We start from the raw sequence: 27,709 nt of genomic DNA, 5'->3' as shown, positions 1-27,709 counted from the left end.
GGAGGAATCCTCTTGAAGTTTTATTCACATGGCCATTGACAGACCTCAGCAGATCTACTTCCAAACTAACCTGGGTCTTCTCCACAGGGCTGCTTCATGCTGTGACAGCTGGCCTCTCCCAGAACAGACAATCCAAGAGAGAAGATCCCAGAATGGAAGCCATGGTCTTTCTAGAACTCATTTTGGAAGTGACATCTCATCATTTCTGCTTTTAAAATTGTGTCAATAAGTCTAGCCCACATTTAAGGAGAGAGGATTACACAGGGGCATGAAAACCAGGAGGCAGGGACCACTGACCACAGTGCTTTCTTTTGGCATCTTGTTTGGCAAGTGATCCACTTCCCAAATCCCATCCTTAGGATTGGCTTCCTAGGACTACCTGTGGTACCAACTATCTTAGTTTGGGATTCCCCAGAAGCAGACCTTGAGACAAAAATTAGATTTCCAGTAGTTTGATTAACAAAATGAATGGGATACTAATAGGAAAGTGGGGAAATTCCATTTCAGACTTGGAAAAATAGTGAAGAGTCATCCCAAGGCCCAGAGTGAATAGGTTTGATAGCACCTGTCCCCGCTATCTGCAGCGAGCAGGCATCCTGAAGGGAGGACAGGATGTCCACCTCTGATGCTTACTCTGTTTGGGAAGCAGAATCTCACAAGAGCCCCTTGACATCATGATATCCAGTTGGAGAGAGAGACTGAGGATGTAGCCCACCTTCCTGACCAATCTTAAATCATGAAGCTAGTGGGTTTAGGTTAAAAAAAAAAAATGACATTTTTTTTCCTGGTCTCCCAAGGTCATCTGACATGCAGGGCTGCTGTCTGATTCAGTGGCTCCAGATCTAGGGAAGCCCAGGCTGGAGTAGAAGAGACTTGAACTAGGGGAGTAGCTCCTGTTGTATGTATGGTTGGGAGAGGGTTGGGAGAGAGACTCTATATCTAGGAGATAGAGAAGGAAGTCCTATCCCAAGAGGACTGACAGTCCTGGTTCTAGGAGAATTAAGAGGGGGTTTAGGCAGAGTGGCAGGGAGCCAGGGTAGAGAGACTGGATGCCACAAACCATTGCTGGATCTTGTCTTCCCCACATCTGCTTCTTGGCGGAAAGAATGTGTGGGACACGTTAGTAAGGGACTACACAATTACCCCCTTTCTGTGGAGAGTGGAGCATAAACTAGTTTTGTTGTTTAATACCACAACTGTCCCCAGCCCACTCTGCCCTCCCACTGTTTTTCTGCTGAATCCCTAGATGGCTTAGTTATAAAGCCATGTAATAGGAACTGCTGAGAGTAAACTGTCCTAGCTAATTGAAGAACTTGAAATTGCTTTGATTATCCAGGAGAGAAGAGGTGAATGCCATAGACATTAGGTGATGGCTTGAGGCTGGGTTATATAAGAGGAAATATCACTATAAGTTTCTCTGAGGGGAGTTATGTTAAGAATGAAATACTTAATGTTCGATGGGAATTTATTTAAGTTGATGTAATGAAGACCTCTCTCTTCTATCAGCTTGCTTCAGCTTGAATGTTTAAAAAACTCATGAATGGTGAGTTTTGTTTCTTTGGTGTGAAATGGGCAGAGCTTCATGGGGTGGGAGAGACAAAATATGCAAGGAAACGTGGGCCCAGAGGTAGAGATGAAAATGGGAGTATCTTGGGGTGACTTGTTTAAAGGCTCTGGATTTGGGTGATTCAAATCAAACTTAGCTCTAAGAGGGAGGATGTTACTGGGTGACATTAGGTCACATAAGAACAGTATTGAGGTAGTGAGGGTAGGTAGAAGCCAGATATGAGCCTACTGCTGAATGTGTGGGAGGCAAGAAAATAGAAACAGCGTTGTGTAGATAATTCTTCTAGACCGTGAAAATGATACTGAATGCAATTTAGTTGGTGACATAAGCTGCAGATCTTGCATATATCATATTGTACTTAAGGTAGCAGGATACAGCGGATACTGAAAAAAAGAGAAAAAAAAGTTGAAATGTTTCTAAGCAACATTTGTTTTGGATTTCAATTTTTTTTTACTTTGTAGACAAATAAGTTAGATTCCCTTCCCTCAGGTCAGGTGAAAACGGGCAGATTAACTCAGTTGTGAGACTTTTCAAAATGGCGTGAAGCTCCACGGGTAAAGAATATGTAAGCAGGCTTATTTCCTTGTGGGGAATACCAGTGCCCAATTTATGACTGGTGTCTGGTTTGTGGGCCAAAGATAGATGCCAGAATTTGGAATTCTGAAGATAATTTCCTCTTTGATATAAAACAAAAACAACAGTGGCCTCTTTATAAACTATGAATTTGAACTTGGGCTAAAATTTTATGAGCTAATTTCATTAGTCAATGTGTCATGCAAAAAAAAAAATGTAACCAGCCAGACTGTAAATTAAATGCTATTGGTAAGGGTAGGTAAACAGTTAAGTATTTCAGGATTACATATTTTATAAACTGTGAGAATAAAATAAAATATAGAGGGGAAAGAAATGTTTTACAAATTCCTGAAGCCTTAAATTCCAGCCATTTCTTCCTGTTTACTGCCTCCCCCAGCGCCCACACACCTTTTTCTTGGTCCCAAACACTCAGACATAAAGATTATGTGAGCAACTTGCCATTTTCCAGTTTTCATTAATTCAACTGCTTCATTGATTTTATCCAGATTCAGAGTATGGGTGATTAGTGGGTCTAGATTAATCTTCTTTGCCATATAATCAGAAACCAGTTTAGAGGTGCTCTCTCTGCTTTTCCAGCCTGGAAGTACACAGATAAACAACAGATTTTGTATATGAGACTCACCGGTAACTGGTGGAGGCGCTGGCCTTGAGGAAATCTAAAGATTTCCCATTAATTTGTCTCAGTCATCCCGAGAATGACTGTCCCAACTGTACACCTTATCTGGAAGGCTTTTCCCTTGAAGGAGACCGCTGATACTACAGAGGAGAATGTACTCAAAGCGAGGAGAACATGGATCTCATCTTAGCTGTTCTTGGTGTCAGGCTGTAGTGTTTGGGGAGCTGTAAACCCATATCTAATGTGTAGCAAAGACCAGAGTCCTGGGGCCTATGAAAGGAAGCAATTCAGAGGCTGTGTGTGCGTGTGTTTTGGTCTGCAGCTTCCTGCCAAAGCCAAGTATCTTAAGAGAAGGGCTTTAGTCATGGCAGGGATTTTAGTCACAGTGTTTAGAAAAAGAATGTGTACAAAGCAAGGTAAGAATGAAATGTACTTTATGGAAGTAAGAATTGCACAGGGAAAGGGGGTCAGCTAAGGCAACGTAAGCTTGGCATCCTCTTTTATCTGTTCTCGTGATTTTCAAGAAACGCTATCCTTACGTTTAGCATTTATACTATTCTTATATTTAGCATTGTGCTAAGTATCATGCCTGGTGGGTCACGACCCAGAATGTGGTGACCTGCTCCTTCCTGGAAAAGGGTGCCGGTAGTGTGATTGTGCAGGCAAGCAGCAGTGTCATAAGGCACTTATCCTGTGACAGGATCTTGGCAGTTACTTTTCTTGGTGCCGTCCTGGGCTGTGTTCTCTAACCTTCCTGCTTACTCTCAAAACTCCCTAAAACTTTATTTTCTGCTAAGTTGACTTCTGTTATATGTAAGCAATTCTTTTTTTTTTTTAAAGGTTAATATCTTTTTTCTTTTTTTTAGATTTTATTTATTTATTCGACAGAGATAGAGACAGCCAGCGAGAGAGGGAACACAAGCAGGGGGAGTGGGAGAGGAAGAAGCAGGCTCATAGCGGAGGAGCCTGATGTGGGGCTCGATCCCACAACGCCGGGATCACGCCCTGAGCCGAAGGCAGACGCCTAACCGCTGTGCCACCCAGGCGCCCCATATGTAAGCAATTCTAACTACTGCTCTCTGTCATGACACGAATGGCTGGGATATTTTTCTCTTTGTTTTTATCTTTTTAAAAAATTAAGATATAACTAACATATAACATTAGTTTTAGGTGTACAACATAATGGTTTGATGCATGTTATATTATGAATGATCACTGCTAAGCTAGTTAACATCCGTAACCATACACAGTTACAATTTTTTTTCTTGTGATGACAACTTTGAAGATGTATTCTTATATTATCTTTTGCTCGGTGATCTAGAAAGCATTTTCATATCTATATGAGAAATACTTCCAACTGTTTTTTAAACAAGGAAAGGGTCCAGGACCATACACTAGGTGAAGCAGTGTTTCTTAATAATGGCATGGCATTTTGGGTGGGCAAAGTTCTTCACTGTGTACATGGTACGAGGTTTAGGCTCCAGTCTAACACTGTCCCCTCCCACTTTCTGAATTTTTTGAGGTAAAATCGACATAGAATATTATTGTTTTCAGTTGTACAACATAGTGATTTGACATTTGTAAACATTGTGAAATGGTTACCACAGGTCTAGTTACTATGTGCCACCTTACAAAGTTAATACAATATTATTGACTGTATTCCCTGTGATATGCATTATATCACCATGACTCACTCATTTTATAACTGGAAGTTTGTACTCCTAATCCCCTTTACCCATTTGGTACCCCCAACCTCCCTCCCCTCCGACAACCACAAAGCTGTTCTCTGTATCTGTGAGTCTGGGTTTCGTTTTGTTTGTTTCATTTGTCATGTGGTATTTGCTTTTGTCTCTCTGACTTATTTCACTTAGCAAAATAGTGCGAGGTCTATACATGATATTGAAAATGTCCAGATTTCATTCTTTTTTGGCTGAACGGCATTCTGTGGTATATATAAATACACCACATCTTTATGCATTCCTCTACCGACAGACACTTAGGTCGTCTCCACAGCTCGGCTATTGTAAATAATGTTGCAATGAATATAAGTGTGTCTGTATCTATTTGTGTTAGTGTTTCCATTGCTGAAATTGCTGCATCATATGGTAGTTCTATTCTAATTTTTTGGGAAACCTCTATACTGTTTTCCACAGTGGCTGCACCAATTTACATTCCCACCAGCAGTGCACGAGGGTTTCCTTTCTTCCACGTCCTTGTGAAGGCTTGTTATTTTTTTGTCTTTTTGACACTAATCACTCTGACTGGTGTGAGCTGGTATCTCATCATGGTTTTGATTTGTGTTTCCCCGATGATGAGTGATGTTGAGCATCTTTTCATGTGCCTGTTGGCCAGCTGTTTGTCTCCTTTGGAAAAAATGTGTATTTAGATCCTCTGCCCATTTTTTTGAATGGAATTGTTTGATTTTTTGTTACTGAGTTGTGTTAAGGTCTTTATGTATTTTGGATATTAACCCTTTATCAGATATATGATTTGCAAATATTTTATCCTATTCCGTATGTTGCCTTTTCATTTTGTCGATGGTTTCCTTTGCTGTGCAGATGCTTTTTAGTTTGATGTAGTCTGGTGTTTATTTTTGCTTTTGTTTCTTTTGTCTTTGGAGTCAGATCCAAAAAAAAAAAAAAAAAAATCACTGTGACTGGTGTCAGGGAGTGTACTGCCTATGCTTTTTTCTAGGAGTTCTGTGGTTTCAGGTCTTATATTCAAGTCTTTTTAATCCATTTTGAATTTCTTTTTATATATGGTATAATATAATGGTCCAGTTTTATTCTTTTACATATAGCTGTCCAGTGTTTTCAACACCACTTATTGAAGAGACTGTTCTTTCCCCATTGTTTTTGGCATCCCTCTTGAAAATTAGTTGACCACAAATGTGAGCATGGGTTTATTTTTGGACAGTCTATTTTGCTCCATTGATCTGTGTGTCTGTTTTTATGCCTATACTGTACTTTTTTGATTACTATAGCTTTTTAATATATATATTACTATATTAAAAGAAATTAGGGAGTGTCTCATTGTTAGTGTATACAAATACAACAGCATGGTGGTTTCATAGTGATGAGCTCCTTTAGCTCTTGATTGTCTGGGAAACTATCCGTCTTTCAGATCTAAATGCTACCCTTGTCATGTAGAGTATTCTTTTTTTTTTTTTTTTTTTTTAATTTTTTTTATTTATTTTTTTTTTATTAATAATGATTTTTTATTATATTATGTAGAGTATTCTTGGCTGGAAGCTTTTACCTTTCGGTACTTTGAATATGCCATGCTACCCCCTTCTGGTTTGCAAGTTTTTGCTGAGAAATCTGTCAATAGCCTTATGGGGTTTTTCTTGTATATAACAATTTGTTTCTCTTTTACTGCTTTTAAGTTTCTCTCTTTAACTTTTGACATTTTAATTATACTGTCTTAGTGTGGCTTTCTCTGAGTTAATATTATTTGGAAATCTCTGGGCTTCTTGGATCTAGATATCTGTCTCTTTCCCTAGGTTGGAGAAAATTTCAACCATTATTTCTTCAAATAAAATTTCTGCCCTTTTTCTCTCCATGTTCTTGGGGCCCTTATCATGTAAATGTTATCCTAGAGGTGTCCCTTAAGTTATCTATGTTTTGCAAAGTTTCCCTTTTCTTTTCGCTGCTCTGTCTGGATGAGTTCCATTGCTTTATCTTTCAGTTCACTGGTCCATTCTTCTACCTCATCCAGTCTGCTGTTGAACCCCCCTAGTGTGTTTTTCAGTGTAGTTATTATATTCTTAAGCTCAGTTTGGTACTTATGTGACTTCAGTTTGGTACTTAGGTTTCTTATCTTTTTGTTGAAGTTCTCGTTACATTTAGCTATTCTTCTTTTGAGTTTGGTGAGCATCTTTTTGACCATTTCTTTGATTCCTCATTAGGTGGATTACCTATCTTTATATCACTGAGGTCTTTTTCTGGAACATATTTCTGTGTTCTACTTTTTCTTGACTCTCTGGTTCCTCTATATTAGGTGAAGCAGCTGCCTCTCTCATTGCTGAAGGAATGGCCTTGTTCAGGTGATGATACTTCTTGTTCAACCTTGTCCTAGCTCTTTTTTATTTCTCAAACCTTTGTGATTGTCTAAACTACCTGATTCATTCTTGAAATGCCTCCATTGTTGAGGGTGTACCAAGATCTGTCAGTGACCCAAGGGGAGGAATTTCATTAGCACTAATTTCAGGCTGATTGGAAGCCAGACCCTCAGGCAGCGCCTTTTAAAGTACGTAAATCTCTATAGACCAGTGGAGCTGCAATTATAATCACTCTGGCCTCCAAACCAGGAGGTCTAGAGGTGTACCGCAGGTGACAGTTGCAAGAATCAGCGCTTTAGATGAGTGTATAAGCTCCTTTTTGGGAAATCTTTTTGAGCTGTATCAATGTGAAGGAGGTATAAAAGGACGATATCTTCCTGCTTATATTTCCTGAGAGTGCCTCCTTAGCCTGTAGTTGTAAGACAAACCTGATGCTTGTCCCTCAGGCTAGAGTACCAGGTGAAATAAACAGGCTTTTTTTCACAGGAGGTCTGGGGTTGTGTTTCAGTTTATTGTCTGTGCAGTGCCCTAGGGGTGGTAGTCTGCCAAGAACTGTATTTCTGATTGTTACATTTTTGTAGAGCTCTGGTATGCTATCCTTCTTGGCCACAAAGACTAGGTGATCAAGGAGAATTCCTTGTTCTGATTGTTTGTGCCTGCTGGTTTTAGCCAGGCAGAGTGTAGGGGATGGGGCATGCTCACTGGTTTCAGAAAGGCAGTGGGAAAATGTCCTGACTCCATGTGTCCGTGGGCCTCAGCAGTACAGCAGGAGAGTGCCCTGCCTGTGTGTGCATGCAGCCTTTAGGCTGGAAGGAGGAAAATGCTGGACTGCTCGTGCTTGCCAGCTGCAGTCGGGGGCAGGGGAGTGCTGCAATCGCCCATGCTCACAGACTTTAGCTAGGTACCAGGAGAACTCCATTCGTGATTTCCTGCCGCAGAGAGAGAACAGGGGAGCGCTACAATCACTTGTGCCCTCTGGCCTCAGTAAGGGCCATGGGAGTTTGCTGTCTCCAAGCTTGCTCACCTATGCTAGCAGTTCTGTGCAGAGTACAACAACAGCATCGACCAGTGCCTCCATTACTGCGGAGTTTCTCAACTGGCCCCTGCCCTTCCAGCTGATGACCCCAGATTAGCAAATGCATTTCCCTCACATATAGTCCAGGTACTTTTTATTTTTTATTTATTTAATTTTAAAATTTAAAAAAAATTTAATTTAATTTTTTTATTTTTTTATTATTATGATATGTTAGTGACCGTACAGTACCTCATTAGTTTTTGATGTAGTGTTCCATGATTCATTGTTTGTGTATAACACCCAGTGCTCCGTGTAATATGTGCCCTTTTTAAACTGCTGATTTTTCACTGGGTCTTGGGGTAAGCAAGACCATGTATGAGCCTTCTAAGAGGGGAATCTCAGTTTCCTATAGCACTTAGGGACCCACACCTAATGTCAGCCCTGGTTGGTTTTACAAACCAGACATTCTGGGGATTCATCACATCCTTGTGCAAATCCCAGGGGCCAGGGTGCCTGCTGTAGGGTACCAACCCTTTGGTCTTCTGGGACAAGTGCCTATCTGCTGAGATCCATCCCTATTGTGTATCCCTCTACCAGGGTGGAGTTTTTGCAAGACCATGTCTCTGCCTCTTCTCCCCATTGCAATATGATCCTTTTATCCTTTGTTGTATAGAGCATTTCATCTAGTTTTCAGTTTTTAGATCTTTTTCAGTGATCCATGTGTGGCTGTAGATTTGGTGTGTTTGTGGGAGGAGAGTGAGTTTAGGATCTCCCTGTATTGTACCATTCCTTTCTTGTATCCTCACTTTCTTAAATATTGTCATTATTTGAAAACTGTTGACTCAGAGGATTATACTGTCTGTAGAAGGTAGGATTCGTATAATAATTGTTATATGCATGCTTAAGTGGCCAGTGAAATAGTTTATGAGAATTATTTAAAATATTGGTGTTCTTATTTTATAAGAGTTAGCTGAGTATGTGTGTTTAGAACCAATAGTTATCATCTTCAAGTATAATAGAGGGAAAAAGCAGTGGTTGTATCCAATTATCCCAAGTGGAAGAACTGAAAATTATAGTTTAAATTGGATTATTTATGTATTTGTTTGTTTTTGCTGGCCCCGCCATTTATCCACTCTTCATAGATGAATTGGGTAAGACTCCTAGTGTCTGTAACAATATAGTGCCATAGCTAATTTGGAGAATACAGATAGCTCATTAGTCCAAATAATTCAAATATCCCCTAATCCTTATCTCTTTTGCCCCAAAATTCAGATTGTCTAAAATCTCTGGATAAATACATTTCTTCTTAAGTAGTCGATTACTTGTTTATGAACCAGAATCCTAAGCAGATTTATTTAGTTTTCTACTTCCTTAACTTTGTCAATAAACTGCTCTTCTAAAGTCTATTAAAATACAAGTTCTAAGACAGGTTTAAAAAATGGAAAATCAAAGGATTCTATGAAAAAAATTTTTTCTGGAAATAATTCTTATTTGCTTTTTATCAGTAGTATTTTTTTTCAGTCATGAGTCCATTATGTTTAATATCTTTGAGTTGATATAACGAAAACTCAGTTGTTTCAGATCACACTTACGTTAGTTGAACAGTGGTTCAGTAGATTCTTCAAAGAACCCCACTTGGCAGATATATAACTCAATTGAAGTATATTATTGATCACAATATTGCCTTTTCTTTTCAATTTATAATTTGCATTAAACTTTGGGCACTGGTTTCTTTAGTAATTAATAAAAAGCTTACCAAGAAGTAACTAAATTTAAATAAAATAAAAATTTTAAAAAAGTAACTGTATTTGTCTAATATCCATCCAAAAACTGTATTTGTCTAATATTTCTGTGTTGAAACAAAAACCATAACCTAAATTTCTTCTTTATGTTCCTTCTTAAGCATTTATGACACATTTCTCTGTTTACCACCTCTAAAACCTCATGCATTTCCACTTTTCCCTGCTTCATCCGTACCTCCAAAAACAGTTCCCTTCAAAGAACGTCCTGAGAGGAACAACGAACCACTGATGTTGAGTTGGACATCTGTCAAGAGCCCAACAATCACGCAGACCCCATGGCTCTCATGGCAGGAGGCCAGGGCAGCTTCCTGTTGTAAAGCAATGTAAGACAATGCAAGGGTTAAAAGTTGTACTTAAGAGTTGGACCTAATCTCAGATTAACTGCTAAATGGTCTGTGATCTTTTCTGATGCTCCCTGACCTCATTTGAAACAACATTTATAAGGATTTGCTGAAACATAAATAAGAAATTGCATGCTGCCTAGTATAATACCTGGCACTTTTGGACTCAGTAAATGGAAATTAAAAAATGAAAATACTACGCACACCCATGGTGGTAACAACAAGAACAATAATTTTTTATTGTTCAAGTAATAATTTTTTATGAGAGCCATTACTGACATGGGTGGTTTGTTAGAATTTTTCTTTTAGGCATCAAGAGGAGTACAACTGGATAGTTGTATCACATCTTGTATTAACCAAGTGATAAACAGATATGTTCCCATTAGTTATTTTCAAAGGCTGTTTCTCAGAGCAAGACTATCTGTGGGAAAGGCTGTGAGAAAGGTTTGGTTATACCTTTGTACACACATGGGGGAGGGAGGGATTTCATGTGTGGTGAGGAATGAAAACATTTAGTAAGCTGAGGAAAACACGGAGGTTGAAAGAGACAGTTACTGGGTTTTCAGACAGCTAACTAGAAGATAGAGCCATGTAATCCAATAGTACATTATTTCTACAAATCCCCAAAGAAGGCAAGTCTCACATTGTGAAATAACTCCCTCTCCATTTATATTCTCTTATGTAAACCACATTCAGCTAAAAAAACAACCACTGCTTGCTTCGTTTTTAAAATGAATCCATTTAGGGGCGCCTGGGTGGCTCAGTCGTTAAGCATCTGCCTTCGGCTCAGGGCGTGATCCCAGAGTCCTGGGATTGAGCCCCTCATCAGGCTCCCCGCTCTGCTGGGAGCCTGCTTCTTCCTCTCCCACTCCCCCTGCTTGTGTTCCCTCTCTTGCTGGCTGTCTCTCTCTCTGTTAAATAAATGAATAAAATCTTTCAAAACAATAAAATAAAATCTAAACTTATGACTGACTGAAGGATTGGTTATTTTCCCTCTGGAAAAATCACATACCACAGTTTCCGGATTTCCGATGACCTCAAAGCAAAATTCCACACCAGCACCTGTCAGATCAAATAAAACTTCTTGGATGGGTTTCTTTAAGTCCTGTGGGTTGATGCACTCAGTGGCACCCAGTTTCTTTGCCTTCTCAAATTTATCTTTGTTGATGTCCACCCCAATGATCCTGGCTGCTCCTGCTGCTTTACAGCCCATGATCACAGACAGGCCAACTCCTCCAAGGCCAAACACGGCACAGGTGGAGCCCGGGGTGACCTGAGCACGTGAAGGCAGAAAACAAAAGCAAAGGGAACATGTGCATTAACTCAATTGGAAAGACCCAAGTCTGTATATACTTTTTATGAGATATAAGCAAAGGACATTTTCAAATCAAACTCATTGTAACTAGAGAGTTTTAGTTTCTGAGGGTTTTTCTAGATGTGGAATACTTTTTGCTAGAGGAGCAAAAAACAACCTGTAAATAGACTTTTAAGTTCTGGGAATTAGCATGAGTAGAAGCAGTTTAATGAATTTTCATCGAATCTTAAGACTTATTTAACAGAGCATTTATTTGATTCCAGTTATTTTTGAGCTTTTAAAAACCATCCTCATCTTCCTGCAGCCCTTCCTTTTTCTTTTCCTTTGGAAAACTTTGCATCACTTACAATGTCAATGCCTTATGAAGGCAAAGTCCTATTTTTTATTGGGTCCAAAATGAGACTAGTTCAAATCGAACCCCTTCTGTCCTATTTCTCTATATAGGATTGGGACTAACAGACTTTGGGAGAAAACAAAGTACTGAAATTAAACAACCATTTAAAGAAGGTAGCTGGGAAGGTTTGGGGGTTGTCTCAGAAACAGTAGTTTAATAGTAACCCACTCAATCAGAGTGGGATTGCCTGACCAGTTGGTCTAATACAGCAGCATCTCTTCCATCACCTGGTCCTTGTACTATCCTTTTATTTTATGAGCACTTGATTACCACCTGATACATCATACAACAGAATAGCAGCTCGATGAGTTTTGTTAGCAGCTGCGTGTCAGCACCTGGAGCAGTGAATGGCTCCGTAAATGTTGAATTAAAAAAGAAAAAAAGAATGAACTGGAATGTGGGAGAACACAGTAATTTTGCAACTGTGTTATGTTTTAACTCCCAGGAATTCCTGGTATCTCCACTTGTGACTGGCGTCCAGACTTAGTTTTCTACTTACTACTACCGAAAGGAAATGGGAAAGATATTGAAGGGGGCCATGGGATGACTAGACAGTAAAGAACTCAGGGCTGCTTAGAGGTGGGTTTGTGATTTTTCCTCAGGTCGTATGATCAGACGTGCCCAGATGCATGAAGCTCTTCGTCTCCATCGACCAAGAATTCTGTTCATACTGGTGTACGTGCTCCTCACCTTGGCGGTGTTGATTGCAGCACCGTACCCGGTGGAAAAACCACAGCTAACTAGGCATACTTTCTCCAGAGGCGCAGCTGCATCAATCTTGGCAACCGAGATTTCTTTTATCACTGTGTATTCAGAGAAGGTGCTTGTATTTGCAAAGTGATACACTGGTTTTCCCTTGCAGGTAAACCTACTGGTACCACCAGACATCAGGCCGGATTTTGACTGTCTGTTATAGACAAAAAAAAAAAAAAAAAAAACCAACCCAAATTTTTTATCTTGAATTAGAAAACTTAGATTTCTTCTAAGGAAATTGAATTTTTCGAAAAGAAAATATTAATAAAAACTTACTTCCTTTCTGTACAAAGATAGTCCACAGGATTAAGGCAAGAGGCACATTCTCCGCACTGTGGTAGAAAGAGCGTGATAACTTTATCTCCTAAAGAGCAAGAGCATTTATTAGGTTATTATTTTTCAAAGTAAAGAGATAGCTGGCTTTCAGGACTTCAACAAGACACCCCAAAAATATGATAATTGAGAATTAGTTCCATGTTTAATGGTGCTTGATTTTGTGGAAAATATCAAATACTTATGAAAAGAAGGGATGTCTTTAGTATCTGTGTCTAGCCCTGGGCTCAGCAACTGTATCTCAAGGAACTTGCCTTCCTGTAAATTCCTCTTGAAACCAAATGATTTTGTTATATAGCCATTGAGCCAAGTCTTATTTTATATTTTCTATACAACTTCTGCCGTGAGGGATTGGATGTAAAATAGTATGAATACCACATGCTCACAGAATAAGCTTCTTTATCAGGGAGCAAAGAGTGTCTGTTTGCTCTCCTCTGTGTTTTATATTAGTCTGTCCTTGGCGATGAGACCAAAGGTAGGCAGGTTTCTCTTGTAATGTGTGAAGCATAAGAAAAAGATTAGAATAACTTGCTTGTGATGGACTTACTGACTGTCCCATTCTCTATTATCGTAGAGAAATTTGTTTCATGTTTTTAATCCCTTATAGGATTTGGGCTTTTTAAGTTTACTTTTAGTTTTTCAAAAGTACACATACATATGGTAAAACATTTAAACTACACAAAAGTGAAAAGTGGCACCGTAGTCTCTAGTTCCCTTTTCTCAATCTAGAGACAGTTATTCTTATCAGTATCAGTGGTATCTTTCAGAGATATAACCCATTTCAAAATATAAAGGCTGACATACCGTTTACCCTGTTTGTAGCACTCACTTTTTTAGTTAACAATAGATCGTGGAGATTTCTCATTTTAATGATTTTTGTTTAATAGTTACATAGTATTCTGTTGTATACACATATCATAATTTATTTAACCAGTCCTTTGAACACTGATAGACATTTGGGTTGTTTCCTGTTGTTTTGTCTGCCCCCACCCCCTGTCATGAAAAATAACAATGCAATGAATATTTTGTGCACACGTGAGCTGTGGTAGGCAGAATTTAAAAAATGCGCCCCCCCCAAGTGTCCCATTCTAATCCCCAGAAACTGAATGTGTTATCATACCAGTGAATATATTACATGGAAAAGGGGGCTTTGCAGATGTAGTTAAGTTTGTTGAGCATTTGACATGGAAATAGGGAGATTATCCTGGATTATTTAGGTGGACCCAAAGAAATCACTTGAGCCCTTGAAAGAAGACAAGAGGAGAAAGCAGAAGAAGACAAAGTGATTGCAAGCAGCAGAAGGATTTGATATGCCAGGGCTGCCTTGAGACTGAAAGTGGGCAAAAGGGCCACATGAGAAGGAATGTGAGCAGCTTCAAGGAGCTGACAGCTGGGCTGCTGAGGTTGAGGACCTCAGTTGTACAGCCTCAAGGAATTGGATACTGGCAACAACTTGAATGAGTTTAGAAGTGGATTTTTCTCCAGAATCTCCAGATGAGAACCAAGCTGATCAACACCTTGATTTCAGTCTTGTGAAACCCTAAGCAGAGAACTCTGTCAACCACCCCCAAGACTTTGGACCCACAGAAACTGTGAGATAATACATTTGTTTTGCTTTAAGCTGCTACATTTGTGGCGATTTTTTTTTTTAACATCAGCAATAGAAAGCTAATACATGAGTATTGATCTATGGAATAACATTCTAGAATTGGGAGTATTGGATCCAAAATATACACGTTTAAATGATGTTACATATTGTCAGATTCAGAGTTGTACAGATTTACTTTCCAGGTAATAAGGATCGAGGTAGCTATTTGCCTGTACTCTGTCAGACCTGTATATTATCAAACTTTTCAATCTTTACTTATCTGTTAGATAAACAGTGTTTTCCCATTGTATTTTATTTTATGTTTAAACATTTTTTATTTAAATTCAGTTAATTAACATATAATGTATTATTGGTTTCAGAGGTACAGCCCAGTGATTCATTAGTCTTATATAATACCCAGTACCCATTTTTGTATTTTAAATTTTTATTCAGTATGTTTGAGGTTAGGTATCTTTTCACATGTATATATATGTATTTTCTCCAAATGAAATGTGTATTTCCTTTGCCCATTTTCCTACTGGGCTGTTTTTATCAAATTGCTTTTAAAGAATTCCTTATATATTAGGGGAATTTACCCATTGTCATATTTGTTGTTGATTTTGGGGGGTATTTTTTATAAACAAAACTTTAAAAACTTGTTATGGTGTTAACTTAATCTGTATGTTAGTTCATATCTTCCAGATTTTTGTGTTGATTAAAATTTCCTTCCTTTCCCTGAGGTAATAGAATGTTCTCTCATGGTATTTTTTCTTCTTTTTTTTAAATTATTTTTTAAAGTAAATTATTTAATTATTAATTTATTTTTTAATTATGTTATGTTAGTCACCATACCATACTTCATTAGTTTTTGATGTAGTGTTCCATGATTCATTGTTGGCGTATAATACCCAGCGCTCCATGCAATACATGCCCTCCTTAATTCCCATCACTGGGCTAACGCATTCCGCCCCCCACTCCCACCCTGAAACACTCAGTTTGTTTCCCATAGTTCCATAATCTCTCATGGCTCATCCCCCCCTTTGATTCCCCCCCTTCATTTTTCCCTTCCTTCTCTTAATGTCCTCCGTGCTATTCCTTATGTTCCACATATAAGTGAAACCATATATTTGTTTGAGAGAGAGAGCACAGAGGGAGAGGAAGGAGAAGCAGGCTCCCCGCTGAGCAGAGAGGCCGGAAGCGGGGAGGCTCCATCCCAGGACCCTGAGATCATGACCTGTGCCGAAGGCAGATGCTTAACCAGCTGAGCCACCCAGGCACCCCTTTCTCATGGTATTTTATAGCACTTCTGTTGTTCCACTTTTAACATTTAATTCTTCGATTCATATGGCATATTTCCTGGGCATAAAGGATGTAATAGCAACTCAACTTACTTTTTCCCCAGATGATTATCCAGTTGTTTCAGCATCATTTACTGAGTAATCCATGTTCTCCCCCTCAAATTTGAAAGCCAAACCAAACCCTGTGTTAAATTTCTCTATATATTTGATCTAGTTCTGGACTCCTTCCCTATTTGGTTCCCCTGATGTGTTCAGCTATTTATTATATGCCTCATTTTAATAATTTTCAACAGTTTTCCTCAGTTTCCTTTTTTTCTTTTTTTAATAAATTTTTGCCTCATTTGTACTTTCTTTCAGGTTCAGTTTTACTACAATCTATTTCTTGTTCTTACTAATATCAAAATAAGAATGCAAGGATACATTTAGTATTTTTGTGTAATTTGTAAATAATTATCCCTCCTTTCCTAAGAAACGGGCAACTTTTCGCCTTTTGTTTCATTTGATCTTAACATTTAAGAGCTGCTTTTTATTTTCCTGATGTGGCTTCCAAGTTGCTGCAATTTCCTATCTCCAGGTGCTAATTCATACCTGTTTTCACTGTGCTCACTCCTTCTCCCACACTCTCAACTATTCCAGCTGCTTCATGTCCCAAAATGACAGGATAATGGAGGTAAGAGGTTTTATTTTCCAACATTTTTATCTCTGAACCACACAATCCTGTGGCCACAATCTGTGTGGAAGGCAAAGAGTAACATGGTTTTCTCTGTCTCAAATAAAGATGTTTCAGAATTGTTAATCTTTTTTTTAATTGTAATTTTTTATTTAAATTTAATTAACATACAGTGTATTATTTGTTTCATGGGTACAGGTCTGTGATTCATCAGTCTTATACCCAGTGCTCATTACAACACATACCCTTCCCAATATCCATCAGCCAGTTATCCCATCCCCCCACCCCCCTCCCCTCCCAATCAAAATCAGGGAAATACAAATCAAAACCACTATGGATACCACCTCGCACCAGTCAGAATGGCTAAAATTAACAAGTCAGGAAATGACAGGTATGTTGGAGAGGATGTGGAGAAAGGGTAACCCTCCTACACTGTTGGTGGGAATGCAAGCTGGTGCAGCCACTCTGGAAAACGGTTTGGAGGTTTCTTAAAAAGTTGAAAATAGAGCTACCCTACCACCCAGCAATTGCACTACTGGGTATTTACCCCAAAGATACAAATGTAGTGATCTGAAGGGGCACCTGCACCCCAATGTTTATAATAGCAATGTCCACAATAGCCAAACTGTGGAAAGAGCCTTGATGTCCATTGACAGATGAACGGATAAAGAAGATGTGGTGTGTATATATATATATATATACACATACAATGGAATGTTATGCAGCCATAAAAAAATGAAATCTTGCCATTTGCAACGACATGGGTAGAACTATAGGGTACTATGCTAAGCGAAATAAGTCAATCAGAGAAAGACGGTTGTCATATGATCTCACTGATAGGTGGAATTTGAGAAACAAGGCAGAGGATCATAGGGGAAGAAAGGAATTGTTAATCTTTTAAACCTTTTTATGAGTTTGATACACTGCATTAATATTAATGCATTTATTTCTTAGCTTTAATTGTAGACAGGGGCCAATAACAATTTGTTTAAAGCAATTCAGTGGTTTTCATTAGCTAATTTCAGAATCAAAATGATGATTTCAGAGTTATGTGGTTTCAGAAAAGACCACTGTAAAACCATAGTGTACATCAGAGGTCTCACTTGTCCTTCACTGAAGCTTGTGGGTGGGAGTGTGGAAGAGAAAGACCAATTATAGAAATGAAAGAATTGGAACACAGAAAAGCAAGGGATGAGTCCCATTATAACTGAAGCCTTAATTTATTTCACAGGGGGGCTTTATAGTTATATTAATCATACAATATGGTTTATGGATAGAAACTTCTTTTAATTAGTAATTAGTATTACAGTTGTAAATAAGTATCCTTTAGGCATTTAGCCTATGCTGTATTTCCCTAGCCTTTTGTCTGGCTGGATTAAAAGACTCATGGAAATGAAAAAGAAATAGCAGAGTATGTAGTTTTCTTTCTGAGTTGAACATTGTGAAAAGAATGTATTAGTAGTGAACAGCTTTGATTTTTGGTGTGGAAATGTGATTTTTTTTTTTTTTACCTTTATGCGAACTTCCTTTGCCTTTGGTGGGGCCACTTCTACCTCCTCGATGGAAAATGGCACACCAGGCTTCCAGAGTATGGCTGCTCTGCACCTAATAACCTGGGGAATAGAATATGGTGCCAGAAAGGGAAACTCCTTAGGCCGAGGAGATGGAGAATTCCTATATTAATAATTATTAGAAGGTTTAGTCCAGTTCTACACTCAAGCCAAAAAAAAAAATCATTGCTTAAATATATGCTATATGTAGCTTCTAAATACCAATTCAGCTTTTCTCGTGCTACCAGTTTCTGTATTCAAGTTATTTTTACAATACTATTATTTACATAATGCTATACAACAAGGGGATAGATGTCATATTTTTGATATTATCATGAATGAAGTCCAGTGGCTGTTTCAGCATGAGGATGGCATTTGCATTGTGGGAGTTGTATGTGATCCTAGGTATGGGAGATAATCAGTTTTGGGGTGGAGGGTTAAGTTATGGAGCAGGGAATAGAGACCATTAGTTCTGGTAGTTCATCAAATGGTGGTGGTCACTGCCAGACTAAGGTTGGAAAAGTTGGTGGCAAGGTAATATTTAGGGGTTCTCATTTCAGCCCCTCCCCCAACCCCGTACTTACTATAAATCCTCTTCCTATGTTGTCTTACCTTTTTTTTTTTTTTAATAGATTCAATCACTACCTTTTTGGAGATGACCTTCACAATCTGTATCTGTGGATAAACTTGTCCCTAAGCTTTAGACTTATTTATTCATCTCTTATTTGAATGTCCTATAGGTACCTCACACTCAGCATTTAAACATGAATACGTTGGGAATGCCTGGGTGGCTCAGTTCGTTGAGCATCTGATTCTTGATTTCAGCTCAGGTCATGATCTCAGGGTCATAGGATCAAGCCCTGCGTCAGGCTCCGTGCTCAGTGCAGAGTCTGCTTGAGATTCTCCCTCTCCCTCTGCCGGCCCCCCCTCCCACTTACTGTCTCTCAAATAAATAAATCTTTAAAAAACAACAGTGACAACAACAACAGAACATGAACACATTATTTCTTTTTCCTTCCTCCCGTCCCCTTTTCCCCTCCCTTTTCCTTCCCCTCCCCAACCAGTGGTGGACACAACATACAATTTATTTCTCCCTCTGTATTCTCTGTTTCAGTGAGTGGCCATGTAGTCTATTCATTTACCTAAGGAGAAAACCTGGGAAGTAGCCTTAATTTATCTCTCTCCCTCAACCTCCACAGTCTAAAATTTTCTGGATACTTTTCCCTCTTCTCCATTCCTGCCACTACTGTGTGGTCGGTGTCCTCATTGCCTTTCACCTAGCTTGGGCTCATGAATTTCAAATCCATCCTCTATATTATTTGCCATCTGAACTTTAATCCTGATCATGCTAATCTTCTACCTAAAAGTGATAATCTGACTAATAAGAAGGAAAGGAGAAGGAGAGGTACTGAGATCAAGATTGTCTCCAACTTTTAGGAATATAGGTACTATTTGGGTGATAAGGTATAGGTAAATAAGCACAGGAGGTAATACAATCATGACCCAATGTAAAGGAGAAGACTGTACTTACTTTTCCGGTAGTACTCATGCTGCCTGTGTTGGTGGTGTTCTTGCCACAAATGAATGTATTGAGAAAGGAGGGATTCTGGCTACAGCTTTCACTGTAGAAAGGGGAGAGGTCAAGATCACACAGGTCACTGGTTAACCAAGAGGTTGGGTCCTGAGCCTTTTTTTTTTTTTTTAATAATTAGGTAATTATTATACCCAATGCCTGGAAACTTAGATCGTCCATTTCCGTGAGGGAGGTTTTCCTAAGTATAATCTGAACAGATTTAGCTCAGTGAAAGTGCAGAAAAGGTAAAATTACACAAATATGTTTTTCTTCTCTCAATCATGAATCTCCCTCTTAGTATATCTGTCGAGTTTTAAATTTGGTCTTTTAAATGTCCAAGTTCAGAATTTCTAATAGAGTTTACAAAATTATTTCTTTTATGTTGTTTTTCAAATGCAGATATGATTATCTGTGTCTCTAAACTTAAGTAATGCTTTTGATTTTCCAAATGTGTGTCACATTGTTGAGGAATTAGGATGCAGTGAATAATTTCCTGTGAAAGGCCACACCAATGGGCGGGTTTTAGCTAGAAGGGAAGAGAAGAGTAAATGCTGTTCTGTGTCCACTGCTGTGATCATATGTTTTTTTTAATCTTGTTGATATGATGGATTATACTGATTAATTTCTAGATGTTGAATCAGCTTTACATACCCAGAACAAACTGCACTGGGTATACAATTCCTTTTGTATCATCCTGTATTCATTTTGCTAATGTTAAAGATTTCTGTGTCTCTATTCGTGAGAGTTACTGGTGTTAATTTTCTTTCTGTGTACTGTCTTTATCTGATTTTGGACTCAGAGTAATATTGCAGTTGACCCTGCGCTGCAGGGGTTTGAACTGTGTGGGTCCGCTTATACGTGAATTTTTGTTGATGAATATAGTAAGTACTGTAAATATATTTCCTGTTCCTTATGTTCTTAATAACACTTTCTTTTTTCTAGTTTACTTTATTGTAAGAATATAGCCTATAATACACGTAACATACATAATATGTGTTAACTGTTTATCAGTAAGACTTCTGTCAACAGTAGTTCAGATTTTGGGGAGCCAAAAGCTATATGCAAATTTTCACCTGCACAGTGGTGGTGGGGGTGTCAGTGCCTCTACCCCCTGTGTTGTTCAAACGTCAACTGTAATTTTAAGAAGTTGATCCCTCCTCTTTTGTTTTTCTGGGAGAGATTGTGTAAAATTGGTGTTAATTATTTAAGGGTTTGGCAGATTTCTCCAGTAAAACGCTCTGGGTCTACAGATTTCTTTTTTTGGGATTTTTAAGTCATGAATTTAACGACCTTAATATTTGTAGGGCTATGCAAATGGTCTATTTCATATCTGGTGAGTTGTTTTTTAAAGGAATTAGTTCATTTTATCTAAGTTGTCAAATTTATGTGTGTAGAGTTAATAGTATTCCCTTCTTCTATTTTTGTATTGAAGTATAATTAACATACAGTGTTACATTAGTTTCAGGTGTACAATATAACGATTCAACAATCATTTCCCTTATTCACTGCTTAACAGAATAAGTGAACTTTGAATCCCCTTTTATCTATTTCACCCATCCTCCCACCTACCTCACCACTGACAACTACTAGTTTTTCTCTGTATTTAAGGGTCTGTTTTTTTTTTTCCTCCTTGTTTATTTTGTTTCTTAAACTCCACATGAGTGAAATCATATGGTATTTGTCTTTCTCTGACTTATTTCACTTAGCGTTATATCCTCTAGGCCCATCCATGTTATTGCAAATGTCAAGATCTTGTTCTTTTTTATGGCTGAATAATACTGCATTGTGTACATATACATTGTATCTCTATCTATATACATATATTTATATATTTATCCATTCATCTCTTGATAAACACTTGGGTTGCTTCCATATCTTGGCTATTAGAGTACTGCTGCAATAAACATAGGGGTACATGTATCTTTTTGAATTAGTGTTTTTGTTTTCTTTGGGTAAATACCCAGTAGTAGGATTACTGTTTCTTATGGTAATTCTATTTTTAATGTTTTGAGGAACTTCCATACTGTTCTTGACAGTGGCTGCACCATTTTGCATTTCCACTAACAAGTTCACAAGTGTTCCTTTTTCTTCACATACTTGTCAAAACTTGCTATTTCTTGTGTTTGATTTTAGCCATTCTGACAGGTGTGAGGTGATACCTCATTGTAGTTTTGATTTCCATTTCCCTGATGAGTGGTTCCGAGCGTCTTTTTATATGTCTGTTGCCCATCTCTATATCTTTTTTGGAAAAATGTTTATTCAGGTCCTCTGCCCATTTTTAAATTGCATTATTTGTTTTTTGGTATTGAGTTGTATAAGTTCTTTATATATTTTGGATATTAACCCCTTAAAAATGGATATATTTTGGATATTAGATTCTTAGCAAATATCTTCTCCCATTCAGTAGGTTGTCTTTTTGTTTTGTTTCCTTTGCTGTGCAAAAGCTTTTTTATTTTGATGTAGTCTCAATAGTTTAATTTTATTTCCCTTGCCTGAGGAAATAAATCTAGAAAAATGTTTCTACAGTGTCAAGGAAATTACCGCCTATGTTCTCATCTAGGAATTTCATGGTTTCAGGTCTCACACTTAGGTTTTTTTTTTTTTAATGCATTTTGAGTTTATTTTTGTGTGTGGTGAAAGAAAGTGGTTCAGTTTCATTCTTTTGAGCGTAGGTGTCCAGTTTTACCATTACTATTTGTTGAAGAGATTTTCTATTCCCCATTGTATAGTCTTGCCTCCTTTGTCATAAATTAGTTGACCATATAATTATGGGTTTATTTCTGGACTTTCTATTTTGTTCTGTTGATCTATGTGTCTATTTTTGTGCCAGTACCATACAGTTTTGATTACTACAGCTTTGTAGTGTATCTTGAAATCTGGGATTGTGATAGCTCCAGCTTTGTTCTTCTTCTTCAAGATTACTTTGGCTATTTAGGGTCTTTTGTAGTTGCAAAAAAATTTTAGTGTTTATTCTAGTTCTGTGAAAAATGCTGTTGGTATTTTGATAGGGATTGTATTAAATCTGTAGATTGCTTTGCGTGGTATGAACATTTTAACAGTATTGGTTCTTCTTATCTATGAGCATGACAAGTCTTTCCATTTCTTTGTGTCATCTTCAATTCCTTTTATCAGTGTTTTATAGTTTTTGTAGTATAGATCTTTCACTTCCTTGGTTAAATTTCTAGTTATTTTATTATTTTTGGTGCAGTTGTAAATGGGATTGTTTTCTTAATTTCTTTTTCTGCTACTTCATTATCAGCGTATAGAAGTAAAACAGATTTCCGTGTATTGATTCTGCAATCCTGTGACTTACTGAATTCATTTATCAGTTCTAGTGGGTTTTTGATGGAGTCTTTAGGATTTTCTGCCGTGGCACTGCCCGCAGCGCCACAGCCACAGCACCCTTGATTCGTCGATTGGGGAGAAGGACGAGGCACAGACAGGTTAGCTTGCGAAAAAGAGCGTGGGTGCAGGGGACGACCGCCACGAGTGATCGCCCCAACAGCTTCAACCTCGCGTATTTATTGGCAACAATCAAAAACAATCACAATCACAATCAGTCAAGGGAGTGATCCGTCTTACATTCTAGTGAATAGTAGTGCATCACAGGGAAGGTCACAGGATAGTGGTGCATCACCACCACGGGGAAGGTCACGGGATAGTGGTGCATCACGGGGAAGGTCAGGGGATCAGGTGATGTAACGTTTAGCAAGTGGGGCCTATTTTTAAACATGTTTCTAGGGAGCCTGCGGGCTATTGTCAAGAGCAATCAGGTTTTAGCAGTGTTCTGCCCCGAAACAGTTGGGCGTTCCCAACTGTTGGACAAGCCAGGCATTCCTGGCCGGTGTGCAGGCTGGCGTTCCCGCGGCTTGGCTCTGACATTTACACTGAAGCCCGCAAGGTCACAAACATGTTTTCCTATTATATCCTTAACATAAGTTTTCGGCCAGGGGCTGCTGCATTTCCCCTTTTCTTTTTGCAGAAGCAGGTAGGTGGACTTGGCCACTTTGCGTTCCATCACTCGTCGGAAGGCTCTTCTTTGGCATCTGAGGACTAAGCATATTACAAACAAAGAGATAAAAAGCAATAGTAGAGCTCCTAGAAGGCTAGTACCATTATTGTTAAACCACTGGAAAAAATTTGAGGGGGACAGCGTCCCATCTATATTTTCTGCCAAGCTTAAGCCTGGTACATTTTGTAAGTCGGCATGAGTGATGCCTTGAATGGTATCTTGTAGTTGCTTAATATCAAGAGTTAAATTGTTACCATAATGGTTAGATAGATGTCCTCGAACTTTCTCCCAAGGAATCTCAGTTGCATTGTATTGAAAAGGAGTAACACAAAATGTGACATTCCAGTCACAAAGAAGGCGCATGTGCAATTTAATATTTTGAATTTCATCTCCCAGATATGTCATAGCATATTCTAGATCCGAGAGCCGTTCACTCATTTGTTGATCAATAATAATTTGTTGACTCCATGCCCTGCTGGCATTGTGATGCCAATCTTGCACAATCTTGTCGTTTGTACTGTATGGTGCAATACTGTTCCTGCCACCGCAGCTGTGGCAGTGATGGCAATAATGCCAAAAATGGTCATAATTAGTAGTCCTATAAACCTTTTTGTGCGTCAGACCTACTTCTGTAGGACCGTTAGCAAGGCATGCATGTCCGGAGAACTCTCCCATGGATGGGGGTGTTCAACGGGTATCCATATTCCAACTCGCCTTCATGCTAATAAGATTGATTGATTGGTCGGTATTTATGTTACAATTTAGGCAGGTATATAACCTGCAATTTGTGCAAAAAAGCTCTTTTTGGAACATATCCAATTTAAGGGATCCTACTACCAACACATATGGGTCTCTCACACAAGCTTGAATATAGTCTTTATCAACCGCCTGAAAGCTTAAAGTATAGTTTTCATCTTTAAGATAGGTCCCATTCCAGGGGCGCCTGGGTGGCACAGCGGTTAAGCGTCTGCCTTCAGCTCAGGGCGTGATCCCGGCGTTATGGGATCCAGCCCCACATCAGGCTTCTCCGCTATGAGCCTCCTTCTTCCTCTCCCACTCCCCCTGCTTGTGTTCCCTCTCTCACTGGCTGTCTCTCTGTCGAATAAATAAATAAAATCTTAAAAAAAAAAAAAGATAGGTCCCATTCCAGATCTTATTAGGGGACTTTGCTGCAATGCGTAGGTAGGAACTCCTGTCTTGGGTCTAATCCAGTTAATGTCTCCTAATAATTTTTGCATATCATTTAAAGTTTTAACGGCATCTTGCCGAATTTGTACCTTTTGGGTACGTATTGTGGTACGATCCATTATATAACCGACGCAAGAATAAGGGGTGGAAGTCTGGATTTTTTCAGGAGCAATGACAAGTTTGTGAAGATCAAACTGATATTTGAGAGAACGGAAAACAGTGGCTAGTTCTTCTTCCGTTTTTGCTGCACATAAAATGTCATCCATATAATGGATTAAGTAAGCTTGTGGATATTGGACTCGAACTGGTTCCAGAATCCGGGCCACATAACTTTGGCATATAGTAGGACTATTAAGCATTCCCTGTGGGAGCACCTTCCACTGAAAGCACCTGGAAGGCTCTGTGAAATTAACACTAGGGATAGTGAAAGCAAAGCGGGGACAATCTTGTTGTGCAAGTGGAATTGTATAGAAGCAGTCCTGTAAATCAACAATAATTAGAGGCCAATTAAGAGGTACCATGTTGGGGGAAGGGAGTCCTGGCTGGAGTGGTCCCATAGGTTGAATTTCTGCATTAACTGCTCTTAAATCGGTAAGTAAATGCCACTTTCCAGATTTCTTTTTGATTACGAAAACTGGCGAATTCCAAGGACTAAAGGATTCCTCTATATGTCCTTTTTGAAGCTGCTCTTGAACCAAACTTTGCAGAGCCTCAAATTTTTCTTTGTTTAATGGCCACTGCTCAATCCAAATGGGGTGTTCGTCTTTCCACATCAGTGGGATTGGCTCTGGAAGACCCACTGGAGGCTGAGCAGTGGCCCCTACAAAAAAGGCGGATTGGTGTCCGTCTCTTTGGTAGGAGGTGGTATCATTATATACGCTTCCCATTGTTGGAGTAGATCTCGACCCCAGAGATTAATGGGAATGTCTATTATATATGGCTGAATATATCCTTTTTGTCCCTCAGGCCCCTCGCATGGAAGAATATGAAGACTTTGGTTTACATTTTCTGCTTGTCCTAAACCTGAAATAGTTATTGCCGTGGGGCCCTGAGGCCATTTCTTAGGCCAATTATCAGTTCCAATAAGGGACACATCTGCTCCAGTATCAATAAGTCCCTGAAAGGACTTTCCCTGTATCTTTATATAGCAGGTCGGTTTTTTGAAAATTTTCTCAGTGAAATACACTCCCGACCCACCGGTACTTCCAAAGCCTGCGTCACCATGCGTTTGATTTTTGAATTTTCCTTTAATATATGGCAGCAATAGTAACTGCGCTATTCGGTCTCCCTTTAAGAATTTATATGGGATATTGGAAGACATTAAAACCATGATTTCTTCAGTAAAATCTGAGTCAATGACTCCTGTAAGGACGAACACACCTTCTTTAGTCAACTAGATCGTCCTAAGATTAGTCCTACAGTATTGTTTGGCAAAGGGCCAAAACAGCCTGTAGCAACCTTCTGAGGAGTCTGATTTGGGAGTAATAAAAAGTTTTCTCTACACAGGAGATCAAGTCCGGCGCTCCCAGGGCCGTGGCATGTAACAAATCTAAAATTGTCCGAGATTGAGGTTGTGGGGTGCCCCCTTTTGGTTCAGGGCTTGCCCCATAACCTGTTTCCCTGTAGAGCGGTACCATCTTGGTGAACTTTAGAGTGGCACTGACTGGCCCAATGATTCCCCTTTTTGCATCGGGGACGGAGACTAGGGAAATTATTTCTTTTTCCCATCTTTCTGTTTTTAAGATGGCATTGGGCACGAGTATGCCCGCTTCTTCCACAGCTGAAGCACTGTCCCTTGAAACTATTTGTTGTTAAGGCTGCCATGGCCTGAGCCAGCAAGTCAGCTTTGTAGGTCTCAGTGCCTACACCTTGGCACAATTTGATGTAATCAGTGAGCGCGCCTTTTCCTTTAAAAGCAGCGATAACTTTCTTACAATCCGCATTTGCATTTTCATAGGCCAGCAATTGTAGCAGAGTGTCAGCAGCTTCCACATTATTGACCTGTCTTTTAATAGCTTCCTCTAATCTTCCTATGAATTCAGTATAAGGCTCCCTAGCACCCTGAATAATCAATCTTTTGAAAGGAGGCATTAGCAGTAGCTTTAGACTCAATCTTTCCCAAGCACGTAAGCAACATCTGCGAAGCTGTTCTGTAGCTTGGTTGGCCATCCGTACTTGTTCCTGCACTTGACCCCGAGGTCCCATCCCCATCAACTGTTCTAAAGAGATAGGGATGTTATGAGCTCGATTATAATTTGCAGCCGTTTCCGCATGGTCTTGCCAGCACGTACGGAATTGTAAGAATTCCCCTGGGGAAAGGACAGTCTTCGCTAAAGCGGACCAGTCCGTAGGAATCAATCGGCTAAAGCAGACCAGTCCGTAGGAATCAATCGGCTAAAGCAGACCAGTCCGTAGGAATCAATCGGCTAAAGCAGACCAGTCCGTAGGAATCAATCGGTTGCCTTCTGCAATGCCCTGAATAAGACCCATAGTGAAGGGCGAATTAGTACCATAGTTTTGAACTGACTGTTTTAACTCTTTGAGAGCTTTAAAGGGAAATGATTTGTGCATGGCTTCATATATTCCTTCTGGGTGGTTGGGATCTACCCTGGGAGGCAAATGTTCCCTTATAGTTACTGGGAAGGCAAATGGTAGAGCATCTAAATCTCCTTCTTGTTTGGCCTGGAGCAAGCCTTTTTGAACCGCAGAAAGCTGCGACTGATACGGCTCCCTGTATGATGGAGCCGTTGCCTGTTTTTGAGAGAGGAAACCACTATTCCTCTTTGGAAGCAAAGGTGGCAGTGGAAAGCCGTCCATTTCTATGGAAGGAGGAGGAGGGGGAACAGGTTTTACTTTTCCTCCTTCCTGGACAGCGCGTTCAGGTCCTGTTGAGGACTCATCTTTGGCATTAGGACTCTCAAGTTCAGTATCACTCTCGGAGGCCGGAGTTTGAAGTGGTTCCGAGATAGAACGAATCAGAGACCATGTAGGCCAAATAGTGATGGAAATAGGCTTTCCTTGAGCACGGTGCTGCTTGAGC

At 39.3% G+C, this 27,709-nt stretch overlaps 1 protein-coding gene across 1 annotated transcript; it reads right to left on the bottom strand.

Moving 5' to 3' along the window:
* Positions 1-1,390: 1,390 nt before the first annotated feature.
* Positions 1,391-19,808, bottom strand: LOC103677923 (alcohol dehydrogenase 6). The gene is made up of 9 exons (XM_008707191.1): positions 19,428-19,808; positions 17,858-17,959; positions 16,265-16,406; positions 12,734-12,821; positions 12,395-12,611; positions 11,008-11,268; positions 9,830-9,962; positions 2,600-2,738; positions 1,391-1,950 (listed from the first exon to the last, which is right to left on the bottom strand). The coding sequence occupies exons 1-9, from the start codon at positions 19,443-19,445 to the stop codon at positions 1,926-1,928; spliced, it is 1,125 nt and encodes a 374-aa protein (XP_008705413.1). The 5' UTR covers positions 19,446-19,808; the 3' UTR covers positions 1,391-1,925.
* Between the last annotated feature and the right edge of the window lie 7,901 nt (positions 19,809-27,709).

The sequence above is a fragment of the Ursus maritimus genome, unplaced genomic scaffold, assembly GCF_017311325.1.
Source record: "Ursus maritimus isolate PB19 unplaced genomic scaffold, ASM1731132v1 scaffold_8, whole genome shotgun sequence".
NCBI classification, from domain to species: domain Eukaryota; kingdom Metazoa; phylum Chordata; class Mammalia; order Carnivora; family Ursidae; genus Ursus; species Ursus maritimus.
Note: the sequence above shows the minus strand (reverse complement) of the source record. Positions and strands in the feature narration are given on the sequence as shown.

Bases quoted from the DNA above. Each gene is read 5' to 3' on its own strand.
- LOC103677923 (XM_008707191.1), bottom strand. The intron at 9,963-11,007 runs GTATGTGATTTT...GCTTTACAACAG, and splicing joins TCGGAAATCCGGAAACTGTG to GAAGCTGCCCTGGCCTCCTG. The intron at 1,951-2,599 runs GCAAGTTGCTCA...TCTTTTTTTCAG, and splicing joins TTAATGAAAACTGGAAAATG to TATCCGCTGTATCCTGCTAC.